At 42.0% G+C, this 23,603-nt stretch overlaps 2 protein-coding genes across 6 annotated transcripts; one reads left to right on the forward strand and one right to left on the reverse strand.

Moving 5' to 3' along the window:
• Positions 1–1,665: 1,665 nt before the first annotated feature.
• Positions 1,666–7,944, reverse strand: LOC127783276 (elongation factor Ts, mitochondrial). Its single transcript, XM_052310514.1, has 9 exons — positions 7,727–7,944; positions 7,125–7,401; positions 6,859–7,031; positions 6,389–6,469; positions 3,943–4,117; positions 3,216–3,400; positions 2,533–2,658; positions 2,339–2,428; positions 1,666–2,010 (listed from the first exon to the last, which is right to left on the reverse strand). Exons 2-9 carry the CDS (start codon positions 7,387–7,389, stop codon positions 2,005–2,007), a joined length of 1,101 nt encoding a protein of 366 aa, XP_052166474.1. The 5' UTR covers positions 7,390–7,401; positions 7,727–7,944; the 3' UTR covers positions 1,666–2,004.
• Positions 7,945–13,039: 5,095 nt separating this feature from the next.
• Positions 13,040–18,909, forward strand: LOC127781792 (uncharacterized). Of its 5 annotated transcripts, XM_052308837.1 has the most exons (7): positions 13,040–13,121; positions 13,257–16,205; positions 16,285–16,412; positions 16,502–16,576; positions 16,690–16,766; positions 17,778–17,914; positions 18,015–18,908. In XM_052308837.1, the coding sequence occupies exon 2, from the start codon at positions 13,274–13,276 to the stop codon at positions 16,055–16,057; it is 2,784 nt and encodes a 927-aa protein (XP_052164797.1). In that variant the 5' UTR covers positions 13,040–13,121; positions 13,257–13,273; the 3' UTR covers positions 16,058–16,205; positions 16,285–16,412; positions 16,502–16,576; positions 16,690–16,766; positions 17,778–17,914; positions 18,015–18,908. The 5 variants fall into 5 exon arrangements, with proteins under 5 accessions (XP_052164797.1, XP_052164798.1, XP_052164795.1 ...); XM_052308838.1 differs by lacking the exon at positions 16,690–16,766 and having other exon boundaries at positions 16,502–16,689; positions 17,846–17,914; positions 18,015–18,909; XM_052308835.1 differs by having other exon boundaries at positions 16,502–16,766; positions 18,015–18,906.
• Positions 18,910–23,603: the final 4,694 nt, after the last annotated feature.

The following is a 23,603-nucleotide window of genomic DNA, read 5'->3' on the forward strand; positions in this document are numbered from 1 at the left end:
GAACTATGTCGCCCGCCTTCTCTCTTGGCCTCTCCTTATCAATGCCACTACCTCTCTACCGAGACGAGCTGCTCTACTGCCTCTAGGTCTAGTCCTGATCTGCGTACCTAGTGATCTCGAGCTCAGAAGATTCCAAACTCAACGTCGTTTGGCTTGACTTCGTTGCATTCTTCCTAGCACCACATCAGTTTTGACCTCGCCCACCTCCTCCCAAAACTCCATGGGCAGCAACAACAGAGAGAGAGAGAGAGGCAAGGAGAACTCATCTTTGTAGTCAGAACACCGTCGAGGCAAGTCTTCGTCACTAGAGAATTGAAGAAGAGCCAAGGTAGTGGTGGAGAAGAGGGCAGGGCAACGTTGTCCTAGAGACACTAAAAATCCCAAGTTCACCTACGTCTTGTTTAACTAGGGAAGGCTGGAAAGGCATATATTAGAGAGTCAAAATAGAAAGTTTATTGGAGCACAAGAATGAGGGAATCTTTTGGCATGGATGGTTAAATGGAGATTTGGATAGCCAAATTTGATATCTCTTGGAGATGATGACTGTTATCTCACTTAGAAGATAGTATATGCAATATGTTAGCTCTAGGTGCAAGTAATTTTATTTTATTCATTTTAAACTACTCTTTTTCTTTCCTTCCCTTTTTTTATGCATAAGTCATCAACCTCTCCTTCAGTAAAATATATTTATCTAAAATGTTCTACACCTACAATTACGTTGATAACTAGCCATTATGCAACTAAAATAGGGGCAACTCCTTACATGTCACCAAGCATGTATAGTTAGTTTTTAGTGCCTTGAAAGGAATTTATCAAACCATGAGTGGCAAATCAATTGTACTCAGAAGCCTCAATAAACTTCTGCTGATCTGCACTCTAGGAAGCTAATGGTTGATCTGTATACTTCCTGCATTTCATCCACAACATCTGTTTGGCATGTGGTAATTAAGAAAAACAAATAATCCAATTAGGTGCAATCAGCACAAGTACCAATAAAAAGACCATATCAAGAGAACTTCAACATCCTTTTGTGCTGCAGATCACTTGGACAAGATCCATTCTTTTCTTTTCCCGGTGACGATCAAGATCTGCTGAAGAAGCTGAATTAAAAGAAAGGCAATCAAGCAGCACAGGAAGTAATAATTTGACACTACTAAGCTGAATAAAGAAAGGTAATCAGCACACGAAGTAATAATTTGACACTATTCATTTTTTTCATTCATTCACACGCTCTGAGCACATTATCCTCAATCCTGCTGCCTTTTTCTTCTCTCTTTCCTCTTTTTCATGTTCAGATCTGCATTCTGATTTGATGACATACGAAATGTGAATCTTCTGACATCTAGCATATGGGGTGGAATGGTAAAACAGAATTTGAGGAAAATATGGACGGGCACACGGCACTACGTCAAACTGGTTGGCAACTTGTGATCATCTGAACAATTGCAACAAGAGTACATTGCAAAATCATGGTCTCTGCTGCCATTATTCCATTATTTTGCAATGATCCAAATATAGACGACAAGATGAACCCGTATATGCCATATCCAGGTGTGATATAAAAGGAATATAAAAGGAAGCTGTACACATTTGCTGATACTGTACTAAAATAGGCGTTCTGAATTCACACTGCACATCAATCAGATCCAGATCAAGAAAGACCATAAAGAAACCAAATTAAAACTGGATCCTTCAGCTTTGCAGGAGTCAGCGTGACCTTGTATTCCTTGTTTGTTTAGATCAAACATTATTTCATTAAATTCGAATTGTTACAATACTCTCTAGAGAAAGTTTACTTGTAAACTAATTGATACATAGCATTTGTAGAAAAATATGACCGTATTGTTGGAGCCAAACTGCGGAAAAAGTAGTACAGTTCTCAGGAGACTAATAAATCTAACTTGAGAAGAAGAGAAACCTCAGCATATCTCAATTATCACATTTGATTCATGTCAGCTTGAAAACTATGCAGAACGAGCCGTAGCTTCAGACCCAGTGGACTCATCAGGCCTGATGAGCACAAAACTTTGGTTAGTAGTTGATTATATGGAGAGAAAAAAAAAGCAATGAAGAATTAGGGATAGGTCAAATTAAACTGAAGTCGGATGAGAAAATTAGCAAGAACCATAAAGTAAAATCGCAAACAATTGATATCTAAAAGAACATATTGCTTTTTTTATGGGCCATCAGTTTGTTTAGTGCATCTGCTGTTAAAGGACAGGAAGGTTTATAGTGCATATGCACAACTGCAAAAAATTAATCAGATAAAATTACCATCCACCCCCACCAAAACCCAAAAAATGCTCAATCCATTGTTGCTGTGACAAATATATTGTACCTTTGAAACTCCTTCGCCAACTTCCATCCTAGCAAAATTGCCAACTGTAACTTTTGAGCCAACTTCCTTTGACAAATCATTCAGGACGCTCTGAAAATGTTGACATCAAGAAGCAAAACCATTATGTACCATGAATTCACAATTCAAACTAGTACTGCATAATTAAAAAAAAGGAAAAGGTTTTATCAGTTCACCTTGATGTTTGTGCTGTCATTGACAACATATTTTTGCTCCAAAAGCACAACTTCTTCAAAATACTTTCTTAGTCGGCCTTCCACCATTTTCTCCATGGCCATTTGGGATTTTCCAGAGCTTTCAGCCTAAAAAGTTTCAGAGTAGTGTGTCACTAAATCTTAAATAACTTGAATGCAGTTCAGTCATATTCCAGATGGATGTAGCCCATGTGTCTCCAGAAGATGACAAAAGATATTGCTATTTAATTCATGGAAAAATAAACATAATTGGTATCATAAACTTCTAATATACGGATTCACATTGTGTTCCATTGCATAGCTCATCTCTGAATTCTAACAGCCCAGCTGTCTTGCTTACATAAACATAAAACAATGTGACAGGAATACTAATTGAGAAAATTCTATTGTGAGTCAACAGTTTCCTTTCATTTTCTTTTAGTTATAATGAGTTAGGACTTATCACAAGATATGCATTTTTCTCTCAACTATAGGTCATTATTGCCTATGTATGTTTTTCTGTTAAGATAACATCAGAACACTTGGTATGGTATGACCTTATGATACCTGATATCTCTATGTAAAGCACACGCCCATTTCTTCAATTGTAAGCTAATCATATAGAATTACAGTGATGCTAAATTTTTCCGGTGCAAAGGAAGTAACATTTATCAGAATAACGGTACCTGAGTCCGGAGTATGTCCCTCTCATTTTCAACAGCTGAAGCAGAGACCAGTTCTTTTGATAAAAACAACGGCTTTGTCGCAACGATGTGCATTGCAATAGATTTCCCGACTCTCTGAAGAGCATCAAGAGGAGCATTGCTGTCTTCTGCCTCTAGTGTGATCAAGCCAGCAAGACGACCCAAACCTTATTTCAGAAAAAAAAAGAAAAAGCTTATTCATTCAGTGAACGAGAAATTGCACCATTTACCATATATCAATACAACTTCATACTTCTGAAGAACATAAAATATGGATTGCTGTTAGGAATCAAATTAATAATGCGAGCAAGCTTGGCCAGCTCAGTGTAAGAGGCAAGTATCACTAAAGTCGTATTATACTATCAATGGTTTACAAATGAGCTTGCATCCTACTAAATAAATAAATAAATAAGAAGCTAAAATTCATCACTGGACAACCCTAAGAGAATAGATTAACTATAATTTAGATTAAGGAAGGTAATGTCCAGAAAGTCCAACAAATTTAGATTTCTGAACCCACCGCCACCCCACCCCCCGGCACAAAAAAAAAAAGGAAAATAAATAAAGGCAAGGACAAGTATGATCCATGCTCAGTAGTCACTAGAAAACTTTCATTTGGTTATGTGCACTCAAACTTAGCCAAGAAGATTGGAAAACATGCATGCTACATTCTTGATAAAAGCCAAAGGGCAGAGATTTGTGCATGTACCTGGCTGGGGACATGTGTGCATATAAGAGCAAACAACACCATGTGCAGTTGTGGACATAATGAAACCTCTTCTGAATTTGACATTCTCCCCAACCATGGCAGCAACTTCTGTGACAGCACTTTGGACTGTTGTCTCCCCATTAAGTTTAGGATGATCAAGATTGACATTAAGGTTCTGCATGATTGAGAGTTTGAGACAACTTTATAATATCTACTTACACATGGAAAAAACCAGGAAAAGAAGATAAACATATCATATGAAGCTAACCAAATCATATCATGGGAACAGCAACAGACATTACTGTGTGCACAGGATAAGAAGCTGTGCCCTCTGTGCAAAGGGCACAGGAAGTGAGAGAGAGAGAAAGAGATCCTGGGCTCGCACATCAACGTGGCTTATCTCTGAGAGCATGGCTCTAGTGGAGGGAAATAGTGCGCAACAGTTATTCTAAGGGGGGGCTGTAGAATAAGCCTACCCAAACTAAATATCTGATAAGCACTAAAATCTTCATGTAGTTTAAAAAAGCAGGATATATATACATATTTACAATGGCTACAATATCTACAATGTGGTTGTTAATGCTGGTATTGCAAACATGTTCATTTGTATCATGATCATCTCCACATAGCATCCTCTGTAATACTAGAGCCAAGTCACATTTATTCCACTGCCATGAAGTTCTTGTGTCACATATGACTAAATGGTTGAGCCATTTTAACTTGTTTCCTTTTATATCCAACATAAACAGTGTGCTAAAAATCAGCTGTAGGTAGCAATTCGGTGCCAGGCGGCAGCTTGGCACTGCGATTAGCACTTTGGCGGTGAGCTCGGCAGCTGCCCCACCTCAATAGTCATCCTCGGTCCAACTCAGACTAGTTGTGGCAGCAAGTATGCAGTGAAGAGGGCGACTAGTGGCCTAGGCGGCTCAGTACAGGCGAGGATATAAGTACCTCCCCACCCTAGCTGCCCAACCTAATCCCCAAATTGGAGCACGTGCAACAGCGGCTAGGGTTTGGGAGAGGCGATGGCGATTGAGGTCGCCATAGACGTTGCCGCCGCCACCGTAGTTAGATCCACTGGCAGCTCGCCTGCTCTGCTGCCTCCGCTGCGACTTCTACTGCTCCATCGTCCCTCTGTTCTCCCCGCCAGGCACTCACCACCATCTACCATCTCCACGCCACCAGCCGCTTGGACATATGCACCAGCACACCAGCACAGTGCACAATTATGGCCAACACTGAGGAATTGAGCAAGTAAGCCATGCTCTTTGGCCTTTGCTGTGCTACACTCTATTCTCTAGTATCTATATACTGCTCTGTTCTTGTGTGCTCTGCTACTCTACTCTACACTATCAGATATTCTTCCACAATTTGCTTGTCTTTGCTGTGTGGGTGCGGCTGGTGGTGGTGGTAAATTGGTGTTGCTTGCTGCCTTGATGGAAAGCTTGTACTTGCTTGCTTGCTTTGCTTCTTGCTGCACCTGCTTTCTGTGGTGGACTGGATTCGAAACTGCTTTTTCGCGGCTAGTCGTGCGCACCCTCCCCCGCGTCGCGCAGAGAGGAGGGCGGCGGACAGCCATGCTTTTCTTTTTTTTTTTTTTCCTTTTCCTGTTTCTTTCCTTTTTTTTCTGTTTCTTTTTCGCTTTTTCGGGTTTTTTTTTCGGTTTGTTATACAAACTATGTATACACATATACTAAGTTTGTATACATGTATATTTTTTCCTTTTTTATACATACGTATATAAACTTTGTATACGTATGTATACAAAGTTTGTATATTTTGTATACGTTGTATACAAACTTTGTATACATGTATACATATTTTTTATACATCAAAAGTGTATGCGTATACATATAAAAAATGTAGGGTATATATACAAAGTTTACACATATTTTATCGTCTATATACATATGTATATATACCTCATATACATGCGTATAAACTTTGTATTGTGGTATATATACAAACGTATAAATACTGAGACTAGATGGGTAGCGCTGGTCGCGCGGGTGTGCCGGCGCGCGACCAATCGCGTATCAACCATCCCTGACTGGATTGGCTTGGGGGTGGTGGTGGTCGTGGTGGTGATTTAGTCAGGTGGATGGCTGGATGCTTTTGCAGCTGTGTGGTGGGTGTTACATAAATATGATCACAAGTATCTTAATATCTCTATCAGTACAGCACACTGAATCCATACTATTTGAAAAGGTAGTGTGTAGTGGGCTTAAATACAGATACACCATTATTGAAAAGATAACATGAGATTGATCACAGCACCTGTTAAAGTAGAATTTTACATGAAATGGAACTTAATGAAGACTTAGATCAGTTGGTTTCAAATTTGTAAAATGACGAGTCAATCAATTACTGGTAAAATTGGTGGTGCTTCTATAAATTACACAATAAATGCGCCATAACCCAAATTAATATATGGATAACTTCATACCTCCAAATAGTCAGGACCAAAAGGAAAAACCAATTCACCAGGATCCCTTGCTGATAAAGCCAACTTTGCTAAAGAAGAAGCCTGCAAGTTTGATGAGATATAAAAAAAAATCATAAATCAAATTTAACTACCTTGAAACCACGCACAAGCACAAGCTGAACAATCAAGGCAGTTAAATAAGTATGCTGTTGTGATGTCTAAGATAGGGAAAAGAATATCCTACAAGACACACAGCTATCAAAGAAGTTCAAGAGTACAACTGCAACAGAGCATAATGTTATAATGTTGAAATACTCAAATAAAACCTACAAAAGAAACTGAAAGTTAAAACATGGACAAAATGATTCTGTTCATATTTTGATATGCCACAACCAACAAGCTATACCTACATGCTCAAATACACTATATGTTTAGCATGCACAAAAAGTAGGCATCAGGAATGGCATAAAGATACTGAGATAAAAACTAACCAGATACTGGAAAACATCATTTCTTGCCACAAAATCCGTTTCACAGTTAAGCTCAACCACAGCGGCCCTTTTCTCATCTTGTGCAATAGCAAGCAAACCTTCAGCTGCAGTCCGTGAAGACTTTTTGGCAGCAAGAACCACCCCTCTCTTCCTTAGGTCCTTCTGTGCAGCATCTGAAAGAAATCAACAAACTGTCAATAGGATTAACAGATACAAACAAGTATGCTGATGAAGTAATGCTAATGCAATCAGAAATAAGCACAAACCAATATCCCAGTTGCAACTAACTAAGGAAGCCTTCACATCTTTGATTGGAGCGCTCGTCCTCTCCCTCAGCTGTTTGATGAGATTCATTTGCTCCGACGCAGGAACTTCGGAGCTGAATCTCCTGAGAAGTGTGGCGCTTTGATCGACATTGCTGCTCGAAAGGTGAGCCTGGAACGCTGAATAAGAGTAACCCCGAGCAGCATGTTGTTGGGCGCGAAACAGAAGCCCAATCATGGGCTTTCTAGCACTCTGACTCCAGGCCATTCTCACAATGTTCTGCAATGCAGAATATGCAGTACTGTTGGTAAACTAAACTATCATCAATAAACATCAGAAAAGCGAGCTCCACCGATTAGGTCTCAACTAAAGAAAAGAGATATGTCATCCCATTTCTGCAACTAGGCAGCGGCGGATCCAACTTGGCCAAACTTTTGGGGGAACAAACAACAAACTGTTACTTGTATTAAGGTTAAGGCTCTGAAATTAAGAGAGGAGCTTCTTCCAGATCTAGAAGAAGAGCTAGGGTTAACGAACGCAAGCAAATTCCAGACAAAAGTAGTCCCGGTGGGAGAGAGAGATGAATCAGGATGTGGATGCTCACCAGGATCCCCTCCCCTGCTCTGCTCGCCAGATGGAGATCGGCGCCCCTCCCCTGTTCAGCAGAGAGATGACGCAAGGAGCGGAGGAGACGAGACGGGATACCTCGGCGGGGACGGAGACGGAGACGCGGACGACGGCGGCGGCGGCGGCGGCGGCGACGAGTGGAGCGCAGCCGCAGGGACGGGACAGTGAGGGAGACGAGGGTTTTGGGTTTTCCGTCTCGGAGGGCTGGTTTGTACGTCGATGGGCCGAGCTTACGGGGGCCTGTTGGGTTGAAGCCCATTTGGTAAAACTTCGACACATGTAGGAATAAGTCTAATATGGTCCCTCAACTCATGCATCTAGTTGAAATGCACCCCTCAACCGCAAAACCAGGTATAACTTTCCCCTCTTCATCCCACGTGGCATCGACATGGCGCTTACGTGACACTAAAATAAAAATGAAAAGAAAATTTTGGGCCCACGTGTCACATATGCGTAACCATGTATTTGCCTGCCACCCTTTAGAAAGCCAAGTGCAAAGCACTTGTTAGTTGTTAGTACAAACCTATCAAGACGGATACCTTAAATCCCCATACTGTCAAACAACTCTCGGGCTACTCCACCACACCTAATCTGAGTGTATCCTGTGATAACCGTATTCCAAGTAGTTGGGCGCCTGGGCCTCCTGTTGGGAGTGCATGAAACACCAACATTGCCTCATCCATGTTGCGAAGCTTTGCATACAAGTTGATAGGCACTACGTTACCTGTATACGGCAAAAAAATCACGTATCCATATCGGATGATACGGTATCGGATACGCTCCGATATGTGTCCCGTACGTATCCATGATTTTCACGACTAACAAATAAAACAAAGTAAATCTGGATATTTCGTGGATACGCCTTGATACATCGCTTGAAATCGCTGAGCAGTACAAATCCATGGCAACCACCATGTGAGCTGGCTCGATCTTGTTCACCATTTGATGCCCCTACAAGCGCATGGTTCCTACGCTGTCGCTGTCGGACGCCATAGCTCCACCTCCGCTATTGGGTGTGGCACTGACGGTGTCCCCGTCGTAGCCGGATGTAATGCTTCCCCCTCCGCGAGTCGGTTGGCCGCCATTGGACGTATTACCTCCACCGCTGAGCGTGGTCCCGCCGCTGCTCGGGCGCTGCTGCTGCCTACTGGGCGCAGTGGGGCCTCCTCCTCAGTGGTCAGGCGCAGCGCCATAGTTGAACACAACCCATACACCGCTGGGTATTTGCTTATTGGTTTGTTGCTTCTTTGATTTGTTTCCATAAAGTACAGGCGCATTCGTTTTTTATGTAGGGTCTGGGAGTAGTAAGGTACGGCTGGTAATGTTTTTGCAGCCTACAGGCTCACTAACAGTATTTTATGAAACAATCAAGCTTCATCATATTTCTTTTTTTTTTGTCATGGACATGTGTGGATCCATATTTATTTGTATACGGGCGTATCCCAAAATTTATAGTTTAGAAAATAAAATTTGTATAGGTGTATCCCCGTATCCATGTTTTCTGAAAAATACCGTATCCCCGTATCTAGGTAACATAGGATAGACATAGTCCCAACATAGACATTAGCATTCAGGTCCAACTTGACGTCAATCCCATTCACTTGCTTACCGAATAAAACAGCCTTAGATTGTGTACACGCACGTAGGAGGCCTCCCAGAAGGCAGCGAAGAGACGTAGAGTCATCGCGCCCGTGCTGTGTGTACATGGAGATGACCGAGCCCCAGGAGGCAGGAGACAAGGTTCCGATGGGGCATTAGAGCAACTCCAGTGTACGAGTAAAATCGAACCATACTTGAAAAACCGAATACAACACACTACAGCAACCAACTGTTATATGTTAGAGCAAGAATCGACCACAGAAGGAGAGACGAACTCGGCGATGAAAAGGTAATTTGCAGTCGTTGGCTGGCTGCACGAGAGAGGGATGGACGCATGTGATTAGAGATTCTTTTTCTACGTGGGTCCATGATCAATGTCACACATTGCAGCCAACGAATCAAAATTTTGCTCGACCATGCTTATTCAACATTTGAACTATGACTAAGGTGCCTTAGATCGAACAGGTGGGTACAGACTCACCCCGTCCCATTCCCCTAGCTATCCTTATCTCTATTTTATATATATATATATATATATATATATATATATATATATATATATATATATATATATATATATATATATATATATATACATATATATATATATATCAGCTATTCACTTTCCATTTATATTACACATAGCTTGCACTAAAAGTTGATTAAACTCAAACTTTATCGATCGCTCAAGCCGTCACTTATAATAACTATGAGTAAATTGCACCCACGGTGCAACAACTTGGTAGGTGGGTGCAATTTGGTGTAATAACTTGAAAAATGAGCGTTCTAGTGCAACAACTTGGTAAGAAGGTGCAATTTAGTATAAGAACTTTATAAGTGATCGTATAAATGCAGCAACTTTGCAAGGTAGGTACGATTTTGATATAATAAATTAAGAAGTTGTGTGACAACTTAATTATTTGGAGTATTTTTTATATAAATTCAAATTTTCAAGTACTTATTTTGACAATATACTAGCGTGGATTTGTATAAACATATTTATATTTTTATCCTAATAACTAATAACTCTAATAACTAATAACTGAAAGTCAATTAAACTGGATGTAGAAATTATTATATTTGGTTGATATTTGAGAAGGTGAAGAAAACAAAAAATTCTTAAAGGTAACTGAATGTAAATTGTATGTGCAATATAATTCTTAAAGATTAAATTCAATATTATAAGGTAATATCCATAGGATTACTGTATATTGGCATATTGACATCGGAAAAAACTCACCTAGCATATGCTTAGCCAAATTGATTCACCAAAATACTAAATTGTCAAGTTCTTGTATTAGAACGTACCCACTTATCAAGTTGTTGCACTCGGACATTCAATTCTCAAGTTCTTGCACTATATCGCACCCACCTGCCGATAGGGGTGGAAACGAGCCGAGCCGATCGGCTCAGCTTCGTGAAAGCTTGGTCAAGAACAGGCTTGGCTCGGCTCGGCTTGATAAATGGAACGAGCAAAAAGTGCAGCTCGGCTTGGCTCATTTAAAAGCTCGAGCCGGCTTGAGCCAGCTTGAGAGGGTGGCCGAGCGGCACTGGGGAGGGAGGCCGGAGGCAGCGCAGGGGAGGGAGGCGGCGCCGCGGCGGCACAGGGAGTGTCGAGCCATCGACCGTCGAGCGCCGCTGGGGAGGGAGGCCGGAGCCGGCGCAGCCGCACAGGGGAGGGAGGCGGCGCATGGGAGGGCGGGCCGGAGGGATGTGGCGGGCTGGCGGCGCAGGGGAGGGAGGCGGCGAATCGGCGGCACATAGGGGTGACTGGGGACGGGGGAGGGAAGCGGCGCCGTGGCGGCGCGGGGAGCGTCGAGCGCCACTGGTGAGGGAGGTCGGAGCCACGCAGCCGCACAGGGGAAGGAGGCGGCGCAGGGAGGGAAGCGGCGAGCCGGCGGCACAGAGGGGCGACTGGGGACGGGGGAGGAAGGCGGCATGCCGATGGGTGGCGGCGCATGGGATGGAGCCGAAGACGGCGGCCGGCAACTCCTCTCGCTAGTGACGCCGGTCGTGCGAGCGTGCGGCGGCGTGCCTGCACCTGCGTGGGATGGGGAATGGGGAGGGTCGGACGGAGCAGTTAGGGTAGGGTTCTCTGTTGTTTTTTATGGGCCAGACTGAGACAACTTGTTAATGAGCCAGGCTAGGTCATGTTTTTCACAGGCTCGACGAGCCTACCGAGCGGCTTGCGAGCTAACTCGGGCTCGGCTCGATTTGCAAACAAGCTGTGGAGGGAGCTCGGGCACGGCTCGTTTAGTCTTCGAGCCGAGCCGAGCTCACGAGCCTGAGCTTTTTGTCCACCCCTACCTGCCAAGTTGTTGTACCGTGGGTGCAATTTACTTTAAACAAAATATAAGGTAATCTACGATAATAAAAATCAGACTAAGCTTGAATACATATTTTTCCTAAAAAATAGTCCGCGACTTATCTGATTTAAATAAGATAATTGCCAAAAAAATCATCGCGAACTTTCAATTGTAATTACAACATATAACAACGGTGTAACATTATATAAATATAGAGTATAAAGTTACATATTTTATAATATATTTACATATAAATTATATTGTATTATAGTATAGTTATATTTCAAAGCTTTCCACTCAAAAAACGTGTCGTAGTTTTTAATAATTCCTCAAATAACACTTCAATTTAAGCATGTTGTCGTCTAATTCTGCCATGAACACTAACGGCTCGATCAGAAAATTATAGACAACGGTTCCTTTTTAACTCCAAACACTTACATCCCGTTATAACGCACGAGTACTTTTCTAACACAGTTAAAAATTCGAAAATGCTACACGTACATCCGAAATGTCACGCCGTTGTGCATTTGCTGTTTTGCCATTTAGTCGTACGCCGGTGGGACACCTAGTTATTGGAACCGACCGGACCGGCGGTTGGATCGGAAAAAACCGAAACCGGTTCCTTTTTAACTCCAAACACTTACATCCCGTTATAACGCACGAGTACTTTTCTAACATAGTTAAAAATTCGAAAATGCTACACATACATCCGAAATGTCACGCCGTTATGCATTTGCTGTTTTGCCGTTTAGTCGTACGCCAGTCTAGTCCAGCTAAAAGACCGGCTATGCAATCAACCTGGTATATACCGGTTGGGCCGCCCGATCTGCATTGTGCGTGGTCACCTTCGCAGCTGGAGAGGGAAAAGGGTGGGATTCGATCCCAGGACCTCATGCATGAAAGTGAACCAACCAAACACTATATTACGATATACCTTGTGTTTCGAAGGAATAAACAATATATTTACATTAGATTGAACCGCTTCAAACCAGTGGTTCAACACTTTAACCAGTTGAACCAATAAATCATTGAATCGAGAGCATCGCCGGTTTAATGACCGGTCCGGTCTTTTAATAATTATGATGTGACAAAGAACGTCGGATGCATAGCGGGGTTCTTAAAAATTACTCATGCGTCAACCACGCGGTTGCAAGAAACCGTTGGCTCACGCCACCCGCGCCGCGCTGCGACCCAGCCTCCGTTCGAGCTGCGTGCGCGTGCACCGCCACCGAGCCGAACCAGCTGTCGCCTGTCGCCGGGCTCGGACCCGAGTCAAGCGAGTCAAGCCTTCCGGTGCGGCTGCGGCTGGCCTCGCGTACGGCCGCCACGTGGCCTCGCCGTATCAATCACGAGAAGGGGAGAAAAGTGGGGCGTTGCCCAGAAACCCCAGCTGCTTGCTCGCCGCGCGCTCTCTTCTCGCCGCCTCGGCCTCGCCGCCGTGGCCGCCGGTGTCTGGACGAGGAGGAGGTGAGGGCGTACGCTTCGGCCGGTCCGCCGGCCGCGCCTCTGTTTGTTCTCTGCTTGGGCTCGCCGTGTTGGCGTGTGGATGTGTAACGGCTAATTTGGTTCGGTTTTTGTGCTTGGTGGTGGTGGTGATTGCAGGGCTGGATCGCTGGGAGATGTTGAGCAGCGGCGCGCGGTGGCAGCCGCGGCGAAGCGGATGGGCGGAGTGGGGCGGCGACGCTCGCCCGGCTCGCTCTCCTCCTCCTCGTCGTCGTCGTCCCGACGTCGCTGCGGGTTGGCGAGGCGAGGGGACCAGTAGAGTGCGGGGGCGCGGGGAGAAGGGAACGACTCATGGTGGAGCGGAAGGCGAGGGCGCGGTGGTGGCGCCGGTGAGAACAGCGGACGCGGTGCCGGCGAGAAATGCGGTGGCCGTCGCCGGTGGTTTGGCCACGCGCGGCGTCGAGCGGGATGCTGGCCAGGTGGTGGCGAGAGAGGAGAAGAGACATGGCGGCGAGTTGGGGACCAAGAGAGGATTGGAGGAGCGGGCCGCGCGTTCGCCGCCGCCGCCGCCGCCGCCCAAGCAGAGGGCGGTGTCCGCTATTCGCCAGTTTCCCCCAGGTTGCGGAAGGGACGCTGCTGCTCCAGTCGCCCGCGGCCGCGGTTGTGATGGTGGTGTTCGTCTGTTGGATGAGGCAACCGCTGCTCCTCTCGCTGGCAGCAAAGATGATTCTGCTGTTCCGGGTGTGGTGGAGAAGGTGGCGTCTGTAGATGGTGGCGATTCAATGGCGAATGCGCATCATCATCATCATGCTATGATGGACACGGTCTTGATGAAATCTTCACATGTTTCGGATGAGAATCAGGTCGCTCGCAAAGTTGGTTCACTGGAAAATGGCGCAGAAGGGGCAGCGAGGGGAAAGGGAGGACACGGCGGTGAATTGCTGGGAAGGAAGGAAGTGTTGGCTCAAGCCGCGAATTTGCTTCCCAAGAGGAGGATTGTATCTGCGACGCGCCGCTTCCCTCCTGGGTGTGGGAGGGACGCTGTGGCTCCACTTGCTCACAGAGAAGAGAGTAAGGTAGGTTCAAGTTTGGAAGCCATGCCTGTTGATGCTGGTTGGGGTGTGTCAAAGGAGGTGGTGACTACGGATGGCCGTAGTAATTCGGTTAACCAGTGTGCCTCGAACATTGTCGGAACAGTAAAGTGCCAGAAATTGGAGGATGGTGAGGTAGCTGCTGAGGCATGCTGTGATGTGGAGTCACAAAAAGTTGCTGGTCATGGAGAAAAACTTGAAAGTGCTGTTCCTGTAACTTCTGCTGTTACTGAAGTTTTGACAAGGTGTGGTTCTGATGAGATGGAAGGGTGTAGTTATGCTGCGGAGGCAACTGAAAAACACTTGTCAATGGGTGGTAAATGTTCAATTGGTGGTCCTTTCAATGAAATTGTCCACGGCAAGAGAGTGTTGGGGAGTGATGGCATTAAAAGGGAAGTTCCTAGTCTTGCAATGGAAGATCATGGCAGCATTGCTCATGACCAAGAACTGGTGGAGGTTGAGTTAACTACAGGGGACCATATTCAGGAGGCTCAAGTTGCTACCACTGTTAACCCACATGAGTCTACAATTAGTAGACATGAGGCAGCTGTTTCAGCAAATACTGCTCCAGAAGTTTCTATTAGGCATTTTTCTAGTGTGAAGAACGGAAACACATCACAGCATGAGGAGACGATATATGCATCTGCAGCTGCTGACGTTGTTAAGGTGATGAATAAATGCAAAGGGACCAAATCCAAAGCTGCGGCTGAACCTTGGGCTGAAGGTCCTTCCAAAGAACACTTCAAGGCTAAGAGGGAGTGTGAAAAAGATGGGATGAAAAAATCATCCATGAATGTTCCAACAGAAGTATTTCGTGATGGTATCATGAGAACTAAGTTACTATTGACAGCTAGAAAAGCAGTCAAGCCACCACTGAATACTCTGCATATACCCTTCTCCATGGGAAAAGGGGGGTCTGTTGTAACAAATAGTGCATCATTTGGTCCTAAGAAGAAGGTGAAGGTGAAAAGCCCGCATGGAAGTAAAGGTATTCCTATGAAGATTGTCTCTACATCTGGATTGGCGGGCAAGGACAACCTTATCAATGAAAAGGCTTTGAGCTTGGAAGATGATGATATTTTGAAGGCACTAGCTGTTCATAATGGAAAGCTAGAGTTGTATCTCAATGTTCCCTCATGCGTTGAGCGTCACAGGCAACATGGAAGTGAGAATGGCAATGATAGGAGCAAAATCAGGATGCTATGCAGGAGGTTTCAATTTATATGCAACGCTCTTCTACATGCTGTTGAACAAGGCTCATTGATGGTTCGACGAATTGACCTTGAAGCTGATAAAATCATCAGGAAATTGCCGGGCTTTACTAAACATGGACCTACTGTGGGAAATGTTCGTGGAGTCGAAGTCGGTGACGAATTTCTGTACAGAGTTGAGCTAGCCCTTGTTGGTCTTCATCGCCCATACCAGGGAGGAATTGATACCACCGATCATAATGGAATGCTTGTTGCAATAAGCATCGTTGCTTCTGGAGGTTATCCCGATGAATTGTCAAGCTCAGGTGAACTGATATATAGTGGTTCTGGAGGAAAGCCTGCTGGTAAGGAGAAACACGAGGATCAAAAGCTAGGGAGGGGGAACCTTGCCTTGAAAAATTGCATCAAGACAAAGACACCTGTCCGAGTGATTCATGGATTCAAAGGTCAAAATAGAGAGGACGTCAGTCATTCAAGAGCTAAACAAATCTCAACATTTACTTATGATGGGTTGTATCTTGTGTTGGATTGCTGGAGAGAAGGTCTAAAAGGTTCAAGGGTCTTGAAATACAAATTACAAAAGATTCCTGGACAACCAAAACTTCCTCTGCACATAGCTAAATATCAGAACACTAGGCTGGGATCCCAAGGATGGTGAGAACCATCTTGATGTAGTGCTTAGATCATTGCTCTTGATTGTCCTTGTCGAACTCGGACATGAAGAGACTATAAATGAGGGAGTTAGGCGGTTCCATATCTTCTTAAAAGACAGCAAAACTAACCTTCTTCCACCAGACACTAGAAAGGTTCAGATTTTTTCTTAACATACCGCTATAGTGTCACATATTTGGTATCTAGTGTACTAATATATGTATTGATCTGCAGGCTTCATATCTTTCTATGATGCAGACTGTTACTACCTCCAGCAGAGGTGGTAATGGTGCTCTCCTTAAAATCTACAGAGAAACTGCTGAAGCACTGGAGAAGTCAGTCAAGTCACGCATTTTAGGACTGTGCGTTCTGACTGTCTAGCTTAAGTGACACAGCAGGGATTTTATGATGAGTTGTGTTGTCCTGAAAAGTAATATTTCTTCTATTGTAGGTACATTGTCTTCATGCCCAGCTAAGGATATTGTTCTTGAGGCACCAAACTTCATGGTCACTGATGAGTGATGAGGTTAAGCTCTAAATTTCTGAACAAACGATGATTCAAGACAGTAAATGGTGGAATGAGATTCTATTCTACACCATGGATACATAAGCCAGTCTAGTCTCTCTCTTGCTTGCCAGGTACGGAATCAAGATGCATTTTATGTCCATGGTGGTAGTATATTAGAAGTTTGAGAAGTTGCATGGGCTGATTGAAGGTATGCTATAGTTTCAGGGTACCTAAAGTGGGTTATTTATGTTGCTATCTGATAAACAACGCACAGATTTCTGATATTTATGAACGAAAAAACTATAAGCACTGTTGTGATGCTCAATATTTTTACTGTTATGAGGGGTTCAAAGTTCAAGTTCCACCAAATGCCAATACATGTTAGGTGTATATATCAATACGAGAATCAAATTTAGATTTTACACAGAGCTATGCCAAATCAAATTATGGTCCTTGAGGAGGTACCATGAGGTATCACTTTTTCTATTGTAAATTTGGTACCTAGGTACTATGAGGTATCATGAGGTAACAAAAAAATAATGTAAAATTTGGTACCTCATTGTACCTCCTCAAGGACCGTAAAATTGCTCTAAAGTTTATGGTTTGAAACTAAAATAGTCAAAATAATTATGAAATAGGGAAGCTGGATTATCAAAATTCCTTTCTACCGTTCACGCCAATATCGAAGTTAGTGCAATTGTGTGTATGTTACCCTCCCTGGTTGCATAATTAGGTCTCTTTACCCAAAACTGGTGCAATCATTTGTTTTGCTCAATACTACTATCATTCAGTCCTGCTCTTTTAGAAAACCAGAGAACAAATCCAAAAGGTTTTCCCAAGTAACTCTGTGATAGTTCAGAACAAAAGAAACACAGTACTTCATAGAAAACGTGGGAATCAACGTTCTAACAGATGAAGTGAAGCTGTTTATGCAGTTGCACCAAATAGGAGTATGCTAATGAGCTTTGTGTACCTACCAGTGCAGCGGTTGTGACTGAGTTATTTCATTATCTAAAAGAGATTAGATCATCACCTCGGTGAGATGAAAGCTCCAACCCCATTCATGACGCTGAATAGCTCTGCAATTTAAGGGAAATCCAGCATATCAAAATGAACGCGACATATTTCCACTTACAGAAAAGATGCCACCTGAATAATGCACATCTTAGAATGAGCAAATCAAAGAAGTTACAGTAATAAGTTCTGTTATTTTTAACAGGCCTGATTCTGGAGTTCAGAGCAAGTTGGATATCTGTGACCATGAGTCCCCATCTATGCATGATGCAGGAAAACCGGTTCATGTCTTGAAGACCTGGCCATCAAATTCACTACTATCAGACTTCGTCAATTTCTCGGGTAAGTGAAGTTACCCCCTTTTCTCTCCATTGCTCTTCCTTCTCAGGCACTAAATTCACTCCTTCCCTTTTATGTTTCTATTTGTTTTCTGCATGATCAGGTCACCACGGAGGAGAAAGCTACTGAATTTTCCGAGTTCCTCGCCGGTGAAGGGTTCAAACCATCGTTCGAGCGTGTGCTGAAGCAAAGCCTGGAGAGGGTCCGGATCAGCCCGAGATGGATCGAGAGCATCAGGCCTTGCTCGTAGTGCATGAGCTGCAGCAGCAGGAAATGTAACTTTCTGGGCTAAGCTAGAAGATTTTACACGCATGGAAGTTCGTACAAAAATGTTCTTGGAAAGGTTGTGCGGTTGGGCCAGGTGTGGCCACTACTAAAAAAACCTAGATAGGTGCTCAACCGGCACCTAGCAAGCAGGCGGCACATATGAGAGAAATGAAAGGACCGGCACCTTTGAGGTCCCAAAAATTCAGAAAAAAAACAGCTGTCGAGCCAATGCATCGAGGCATCGAGCTCTCAATCATCCATGAGATCCCCATCCAAGAATACAAGCACACAATCACGACTAAAACAAACATCCGCAGACAAAATCCATTAACAAAATCAACGAGAAGCCATCGCCACCGGGGAGAGTGGATATCCGCCGTGGGAGCCTCTGCCACTAGATCCACCTTTCTGGCAGCGACGACGGGGATGGCTTCTCCTCCGTCTTCACCCTTATATCCCATCGATATAAGGGTGATACCTTACGATATCAGGTATGGTACACAAGTATCTATCTATTATATACTAAAAGTCCATTAAACATCCTGTAAACGCTCTCAAACCGCCACGTGGTACTACTACAAACGCTCCTAAGTCGTCACATAGCACTATCTAATCTCACCGTTGATTTTTACTTAAATTGATGGATCCGTTATTTTACACCATTAGATTAGATCTATTATTAGAAAATAATAACATCCTCATGTTTATAACATACAAGCGTACTTATAAGTTTGTATGTTACAAATGCCACTGCTGTACTTTCCGTACGTACAAACGTATATGATTGAAAACAAAACTTTCCTGATCTTCGCTAGAAGAAAAACAAATACACATATACATAAAAAAGACAGAAAAAACATACATTCATAAAAATCAACGGTATTTAAAATATGACTTTCTACAATATAAAGATAAAATATATTACTTCACAAATATAAATATATTTAGTTAAATTAAGATCTATAATAAATATCCAATCAATATTCTTTCAAAGCATCTTCTAAATCTATCTATTATATACTAAAAGCACATTAGACTTTCTACAAACGCTTTTACACCGCTACGTGGCTCTCTAATAATTTAGAGAAATCATAAAAATCTATTATATACTAAAAGTCTACTAAATGTCCTGCAAACACTCCTACATTATCATGTGACGCTCTAATAAAATAAGAGAAATCCTAGAAATTTAGAGTAAAAAAAGAAAACCATCCAACCTTCAATTTTCACTTAAATTAGTGGACCAGTTATTTTAAACATTGGATTAGAGCTCTAAAGAAACGGATTTCTCAAAAAAAGGGATTATGCTACTAATCTCTATCCCGGTAAAAAAAAAGTGGCATGCTTAAGTCGTACGATCGTCTCCTTCCCAAGAAAAAAACAAAATTTAAATACCTACACCATATATGATCGAAAAAAGATAAAGCAAAAAAATAAAAAGAAAGCACGCACACGTACATAGTAGTATCGACAAGAAATATTGATCAGGAAAAATCATCAGTTCAGCACTAATTTGTTGTCAACAACCTTTAATCTACGATTTTATTAAAAATAATACTACATAGATATGCACAGTTAAACTTAATCGTAAACTTATTGTAGTGATAAATATATCATGGCAAATGATACCAACATGTAAAAGTTAATGCGATAATAATGTTTCAAATAATTTCATATGATATTTTATGGTTTCAAATATCACTTGACAAATATATAACATTAATTTGAATCTACATATGTAAAAAATTAAAATAACAAAACCTAGCATTGTTTTTTAAGTACATCTATTTAGGTTTATTTAATTTTGGGAGAAATTGAGATTCTCAAAGTATTTGGAATTTTTCAAAACTTTTCTTATTTGAGGTGTCAGAAGCACAATTAATAGATTGATGAGAAAATTAAATTAAATTTTAGCGAGTGGTAATAAAACAACATAATTGAGCTTTGGTTTTTAAGTGGATCTTTTTAGGTTTATTTTGGGTGAGATTGAGATTCTAAAACTATCTGAAATTTTTCAAAACTTTTTTATTGCTATTTGAGGAGTGAGAAGCATACATGATAGATAGATGTGAAAAAAAATAAATAAATAAGATTTTAGACAATCGTTTTGCTAGAATACAACCCTTAATTCATCACGAGAATTATGTATTTTCTTTGCCAAGTAGTATTGGCAAAACATGAATAATCCAATAAAATACGCATCAAACTACTATGATATTTTTTTTATTGTTGATAGAAATTCTAATATACCAGGTATAATTGATGGATGAATGTTATACACCACTGAACCCATCTATAAGTGCACTCTAGCAAATTAGTTAGTGTAAATAAGTTTGTGAAATAAGTACATTCTTAGAATTAGTAAATGAGTCTCGTATAGTTATAAGCAACATATGGTGGAAACAAATTTGGCGCTAAAGTATAAATCTTTATCAAAATATAAATATGATATGGTGTTTTGCAGATTTTCGTGGTGGTACGTCTCTTTAGTTATAGTTTTTTTTAAGTAGTGTCGAATGATTAACCCCACTCATTTGAGAAACATAATATTGTATATATTCCATTAAAATTTGAGAAGTACTTATTACTAACTTCATATACATATTTTATCTATTCTCTACCACAAATCGACTCAAAACTTAAAAAAATTATTTTCATCACCTCCTTCTTTCTGTCCCTCTTTGTCCTTCAATGCAGGGTGCAATACCTGCTATGCCATCATAAATTTGCATGGGCATGTACATGGTTGAGTTAAGGTGGTGTCCATGAAAGGCCATCATAGGCAATATAACTAAAGTGATGTACTTACAAATATAATCAATTGTGAGTGTACCAATAGTGAACTAAGTATTAAAATTGTACTCTACGATGGTTTTTAGGGGCATGGCTATATCAATGCGAGACCTGTATGTTTTAAGGCATTACATATGGAAGCCAGGGTTGGCAGATACAGCCGACTTCATACATTAGAGAGGCATTCATGTTTATTTTTAACGGTGTTATCGTATTATTCGGTAGATATGGTATATTTAGCTTATTTATACATATACGTAAAAATAAGTGATGAACGACAGGTTATGTAGTGTAGATGAATTTTTTAATGTATTAATAATGTATCGTTTGTTTTAGTGGTACTAATACAATTTCATTTATTAAAAGTGCACCTAACTCTTAAAACAATGATAGTAAGTAGTGATGACAAACAACCAGTTTATATATGACCAGAATAAAGGGATTTTTATTTAAATCTAAGAGACACTCTTATCACATTAGTAGTATATTAAAATCTACCATCTATTTTAGGGTAAACATATTTCTTTTTTATTGTAGGATAATCTAAATTCTCTTACAGTATATATATACATAGTGATATATGATTCCTTTTAGCACTCCCTTTTTTAATAAAAAAAATAAGATGCATGTGCATCTGTACGAAATTTCTTTCCGATTTATATTCCGGAATGTTGTACAGTGTTTGAAACACAAACTATAATATATGCCCGCGCGAATGCGCGGGTTACCTTCATAGTTGACTTCATAATATTTACAAAATAAAAGGTCTTATATACAAAATATCGCAAATATTTACTGTGCCAGAAATAGCTATGTTTTAAAACGGATATAGTATTAAGGTATATATCTCCATTCCCCATTGTGTGAAATCTGATTTCATCGACTTATCGTTCCTTCCTTGATGGCTTCCTCTCTCGGCGATGGCAGTGGTCTCCCCTCGACGATTATAGCGCTGGTGCTCCACCGTCCTCCCTTGACATCACTGGCGCCGCCGGTGATGTTCTCCTCTCGACAGTGACGGCGACAGTGCTCCCTCGTCCTCCCTTGACATCGTCGGCACCGGCAGTGGTTGCGGCTTCCCATGTCCTCCCAACCATTATAGCGGCGTCAGTGACCCTTGCCTATGCATAGCATTTTCTCTGCAGTAACGCAGAGAAAGGGACTGTTTTGAACAGTAATTGACTTTGTGTGGACGGTGAGCGCAGCAATACCTTAGGAAAAAAGCACTGTTGTATAGTGATGAATTTACTGTTCCAGAAGTAATTATTGGTGTTACAGATAGTGCATACCTCCTATACATGAGTTTATGACATACAAAAATACACATATCTAATATTATACAAAAAGTAGCGAGTAAGAAAGGAAACTGCTTTTGCAGGAATAGAAGACGTAAAAGTTTGGCCCAGAAGAGGCAAGGTTTCCTTTGCCTATATCCTAACAGGGTTCTTCGAGTTCTACTTGGAGAAAAATGTATCTAGCCGTATAAATATACCCCTCCCAAGAGGAAAGAGCATTGAATTGCAAGCCCAAGCTAGAGCCACACTAAAAGATAGCCAGGAGGAAGATAAGCCCTAGTGCGGACATCATCTCGTCGAGAATTACTCGACGGATCCTAGTTGATGGGTTAGAATAGCTAACTTGCTCTTCGATTGTAACTAGTGTGGTACTTTTCCAGAGATATACATATGAACCGGAGTAGTGTTATTACTCATCTTGATGACCCAAACTAGCATAAAAGTCATTGTCCCCGTCTTCTTACTACAATCTCGTGTATACCTTGGTACCGATGACTTCCATACTCTACAAATACCATTCTCTGGTATAGCCCGTCGATAGTGCTGTGTAGATTCAACTATAGCTATAGTGATGAGGATATCACTAGCTCGGATATGACCATGATTACCTTATATATTCATAAACCAAGTGCATGCTTTCTATGTGGGATTTAAGTGTCATATATTTGAACAAACATTATTGCACTATGAGTTTTGCGTGTTCTCATTTTCAAAGATATTTGCTTGGGTAAAGGAAAAGAGACCGAGTGCGAGAGCCGTGTCTTGTCTTGCACATACTCGGCTCGGTGAATGGTTCATCTTCGATTGGCATGGAGCAAGAAAATGGATTGAAGCAGAGCCAGCACACCTCAGTGAATATCATTATTTAGGACAAGCACGAAGAGGAAGAGCTTTGTCCTTCGGCCTTGAATCAGCATAAAGCCCCTCGCCGAGCCACTTCTTTGATATTACGTTCGATTTCAACTTCATGTTCCTGAGTTGCAGAGAACAATCCAAATTGAGGCAATCTTTCCGGATTTGCTCCGCCTTACAGCCTTGCTTCCCATTGTCATTGCAATTGTAGCACGTGTGTGGCCCAGCCCATAAGGGCCATGCGGACTTGACGTCATCCCCACCTTCAGAAATACATGGATGATCAAATTAAGAAACTGATTGGGACCAAACCAAGACCTTCCCTAAGTCTACTCCCATGTTACCACGTCACTTTTGGTCCATAGAAAGCAAAAGAAGAAGTTATACACATTTTGGATTCGGATTCAGTCTCTTGATAACATCAATTTTAAACAGGCCTAGCTGTTGATCTAGAAGGAATCTCGGGGCGCATGAGTACTTGTTGG

The sequence above is a fragment of the Oryza glaberrima genome, chromosome 8, assembly GCF_000147395.1.
Source record: "Oryza glaberrima chromosome 8, OglaRS2, whole genome shotgun sequence".
NCBI lineage: Eukaryota > Viridiplantae > Streptophyta > Magnoliopsida > Poales > Poaceae > Oryza > Oryza glaberrima.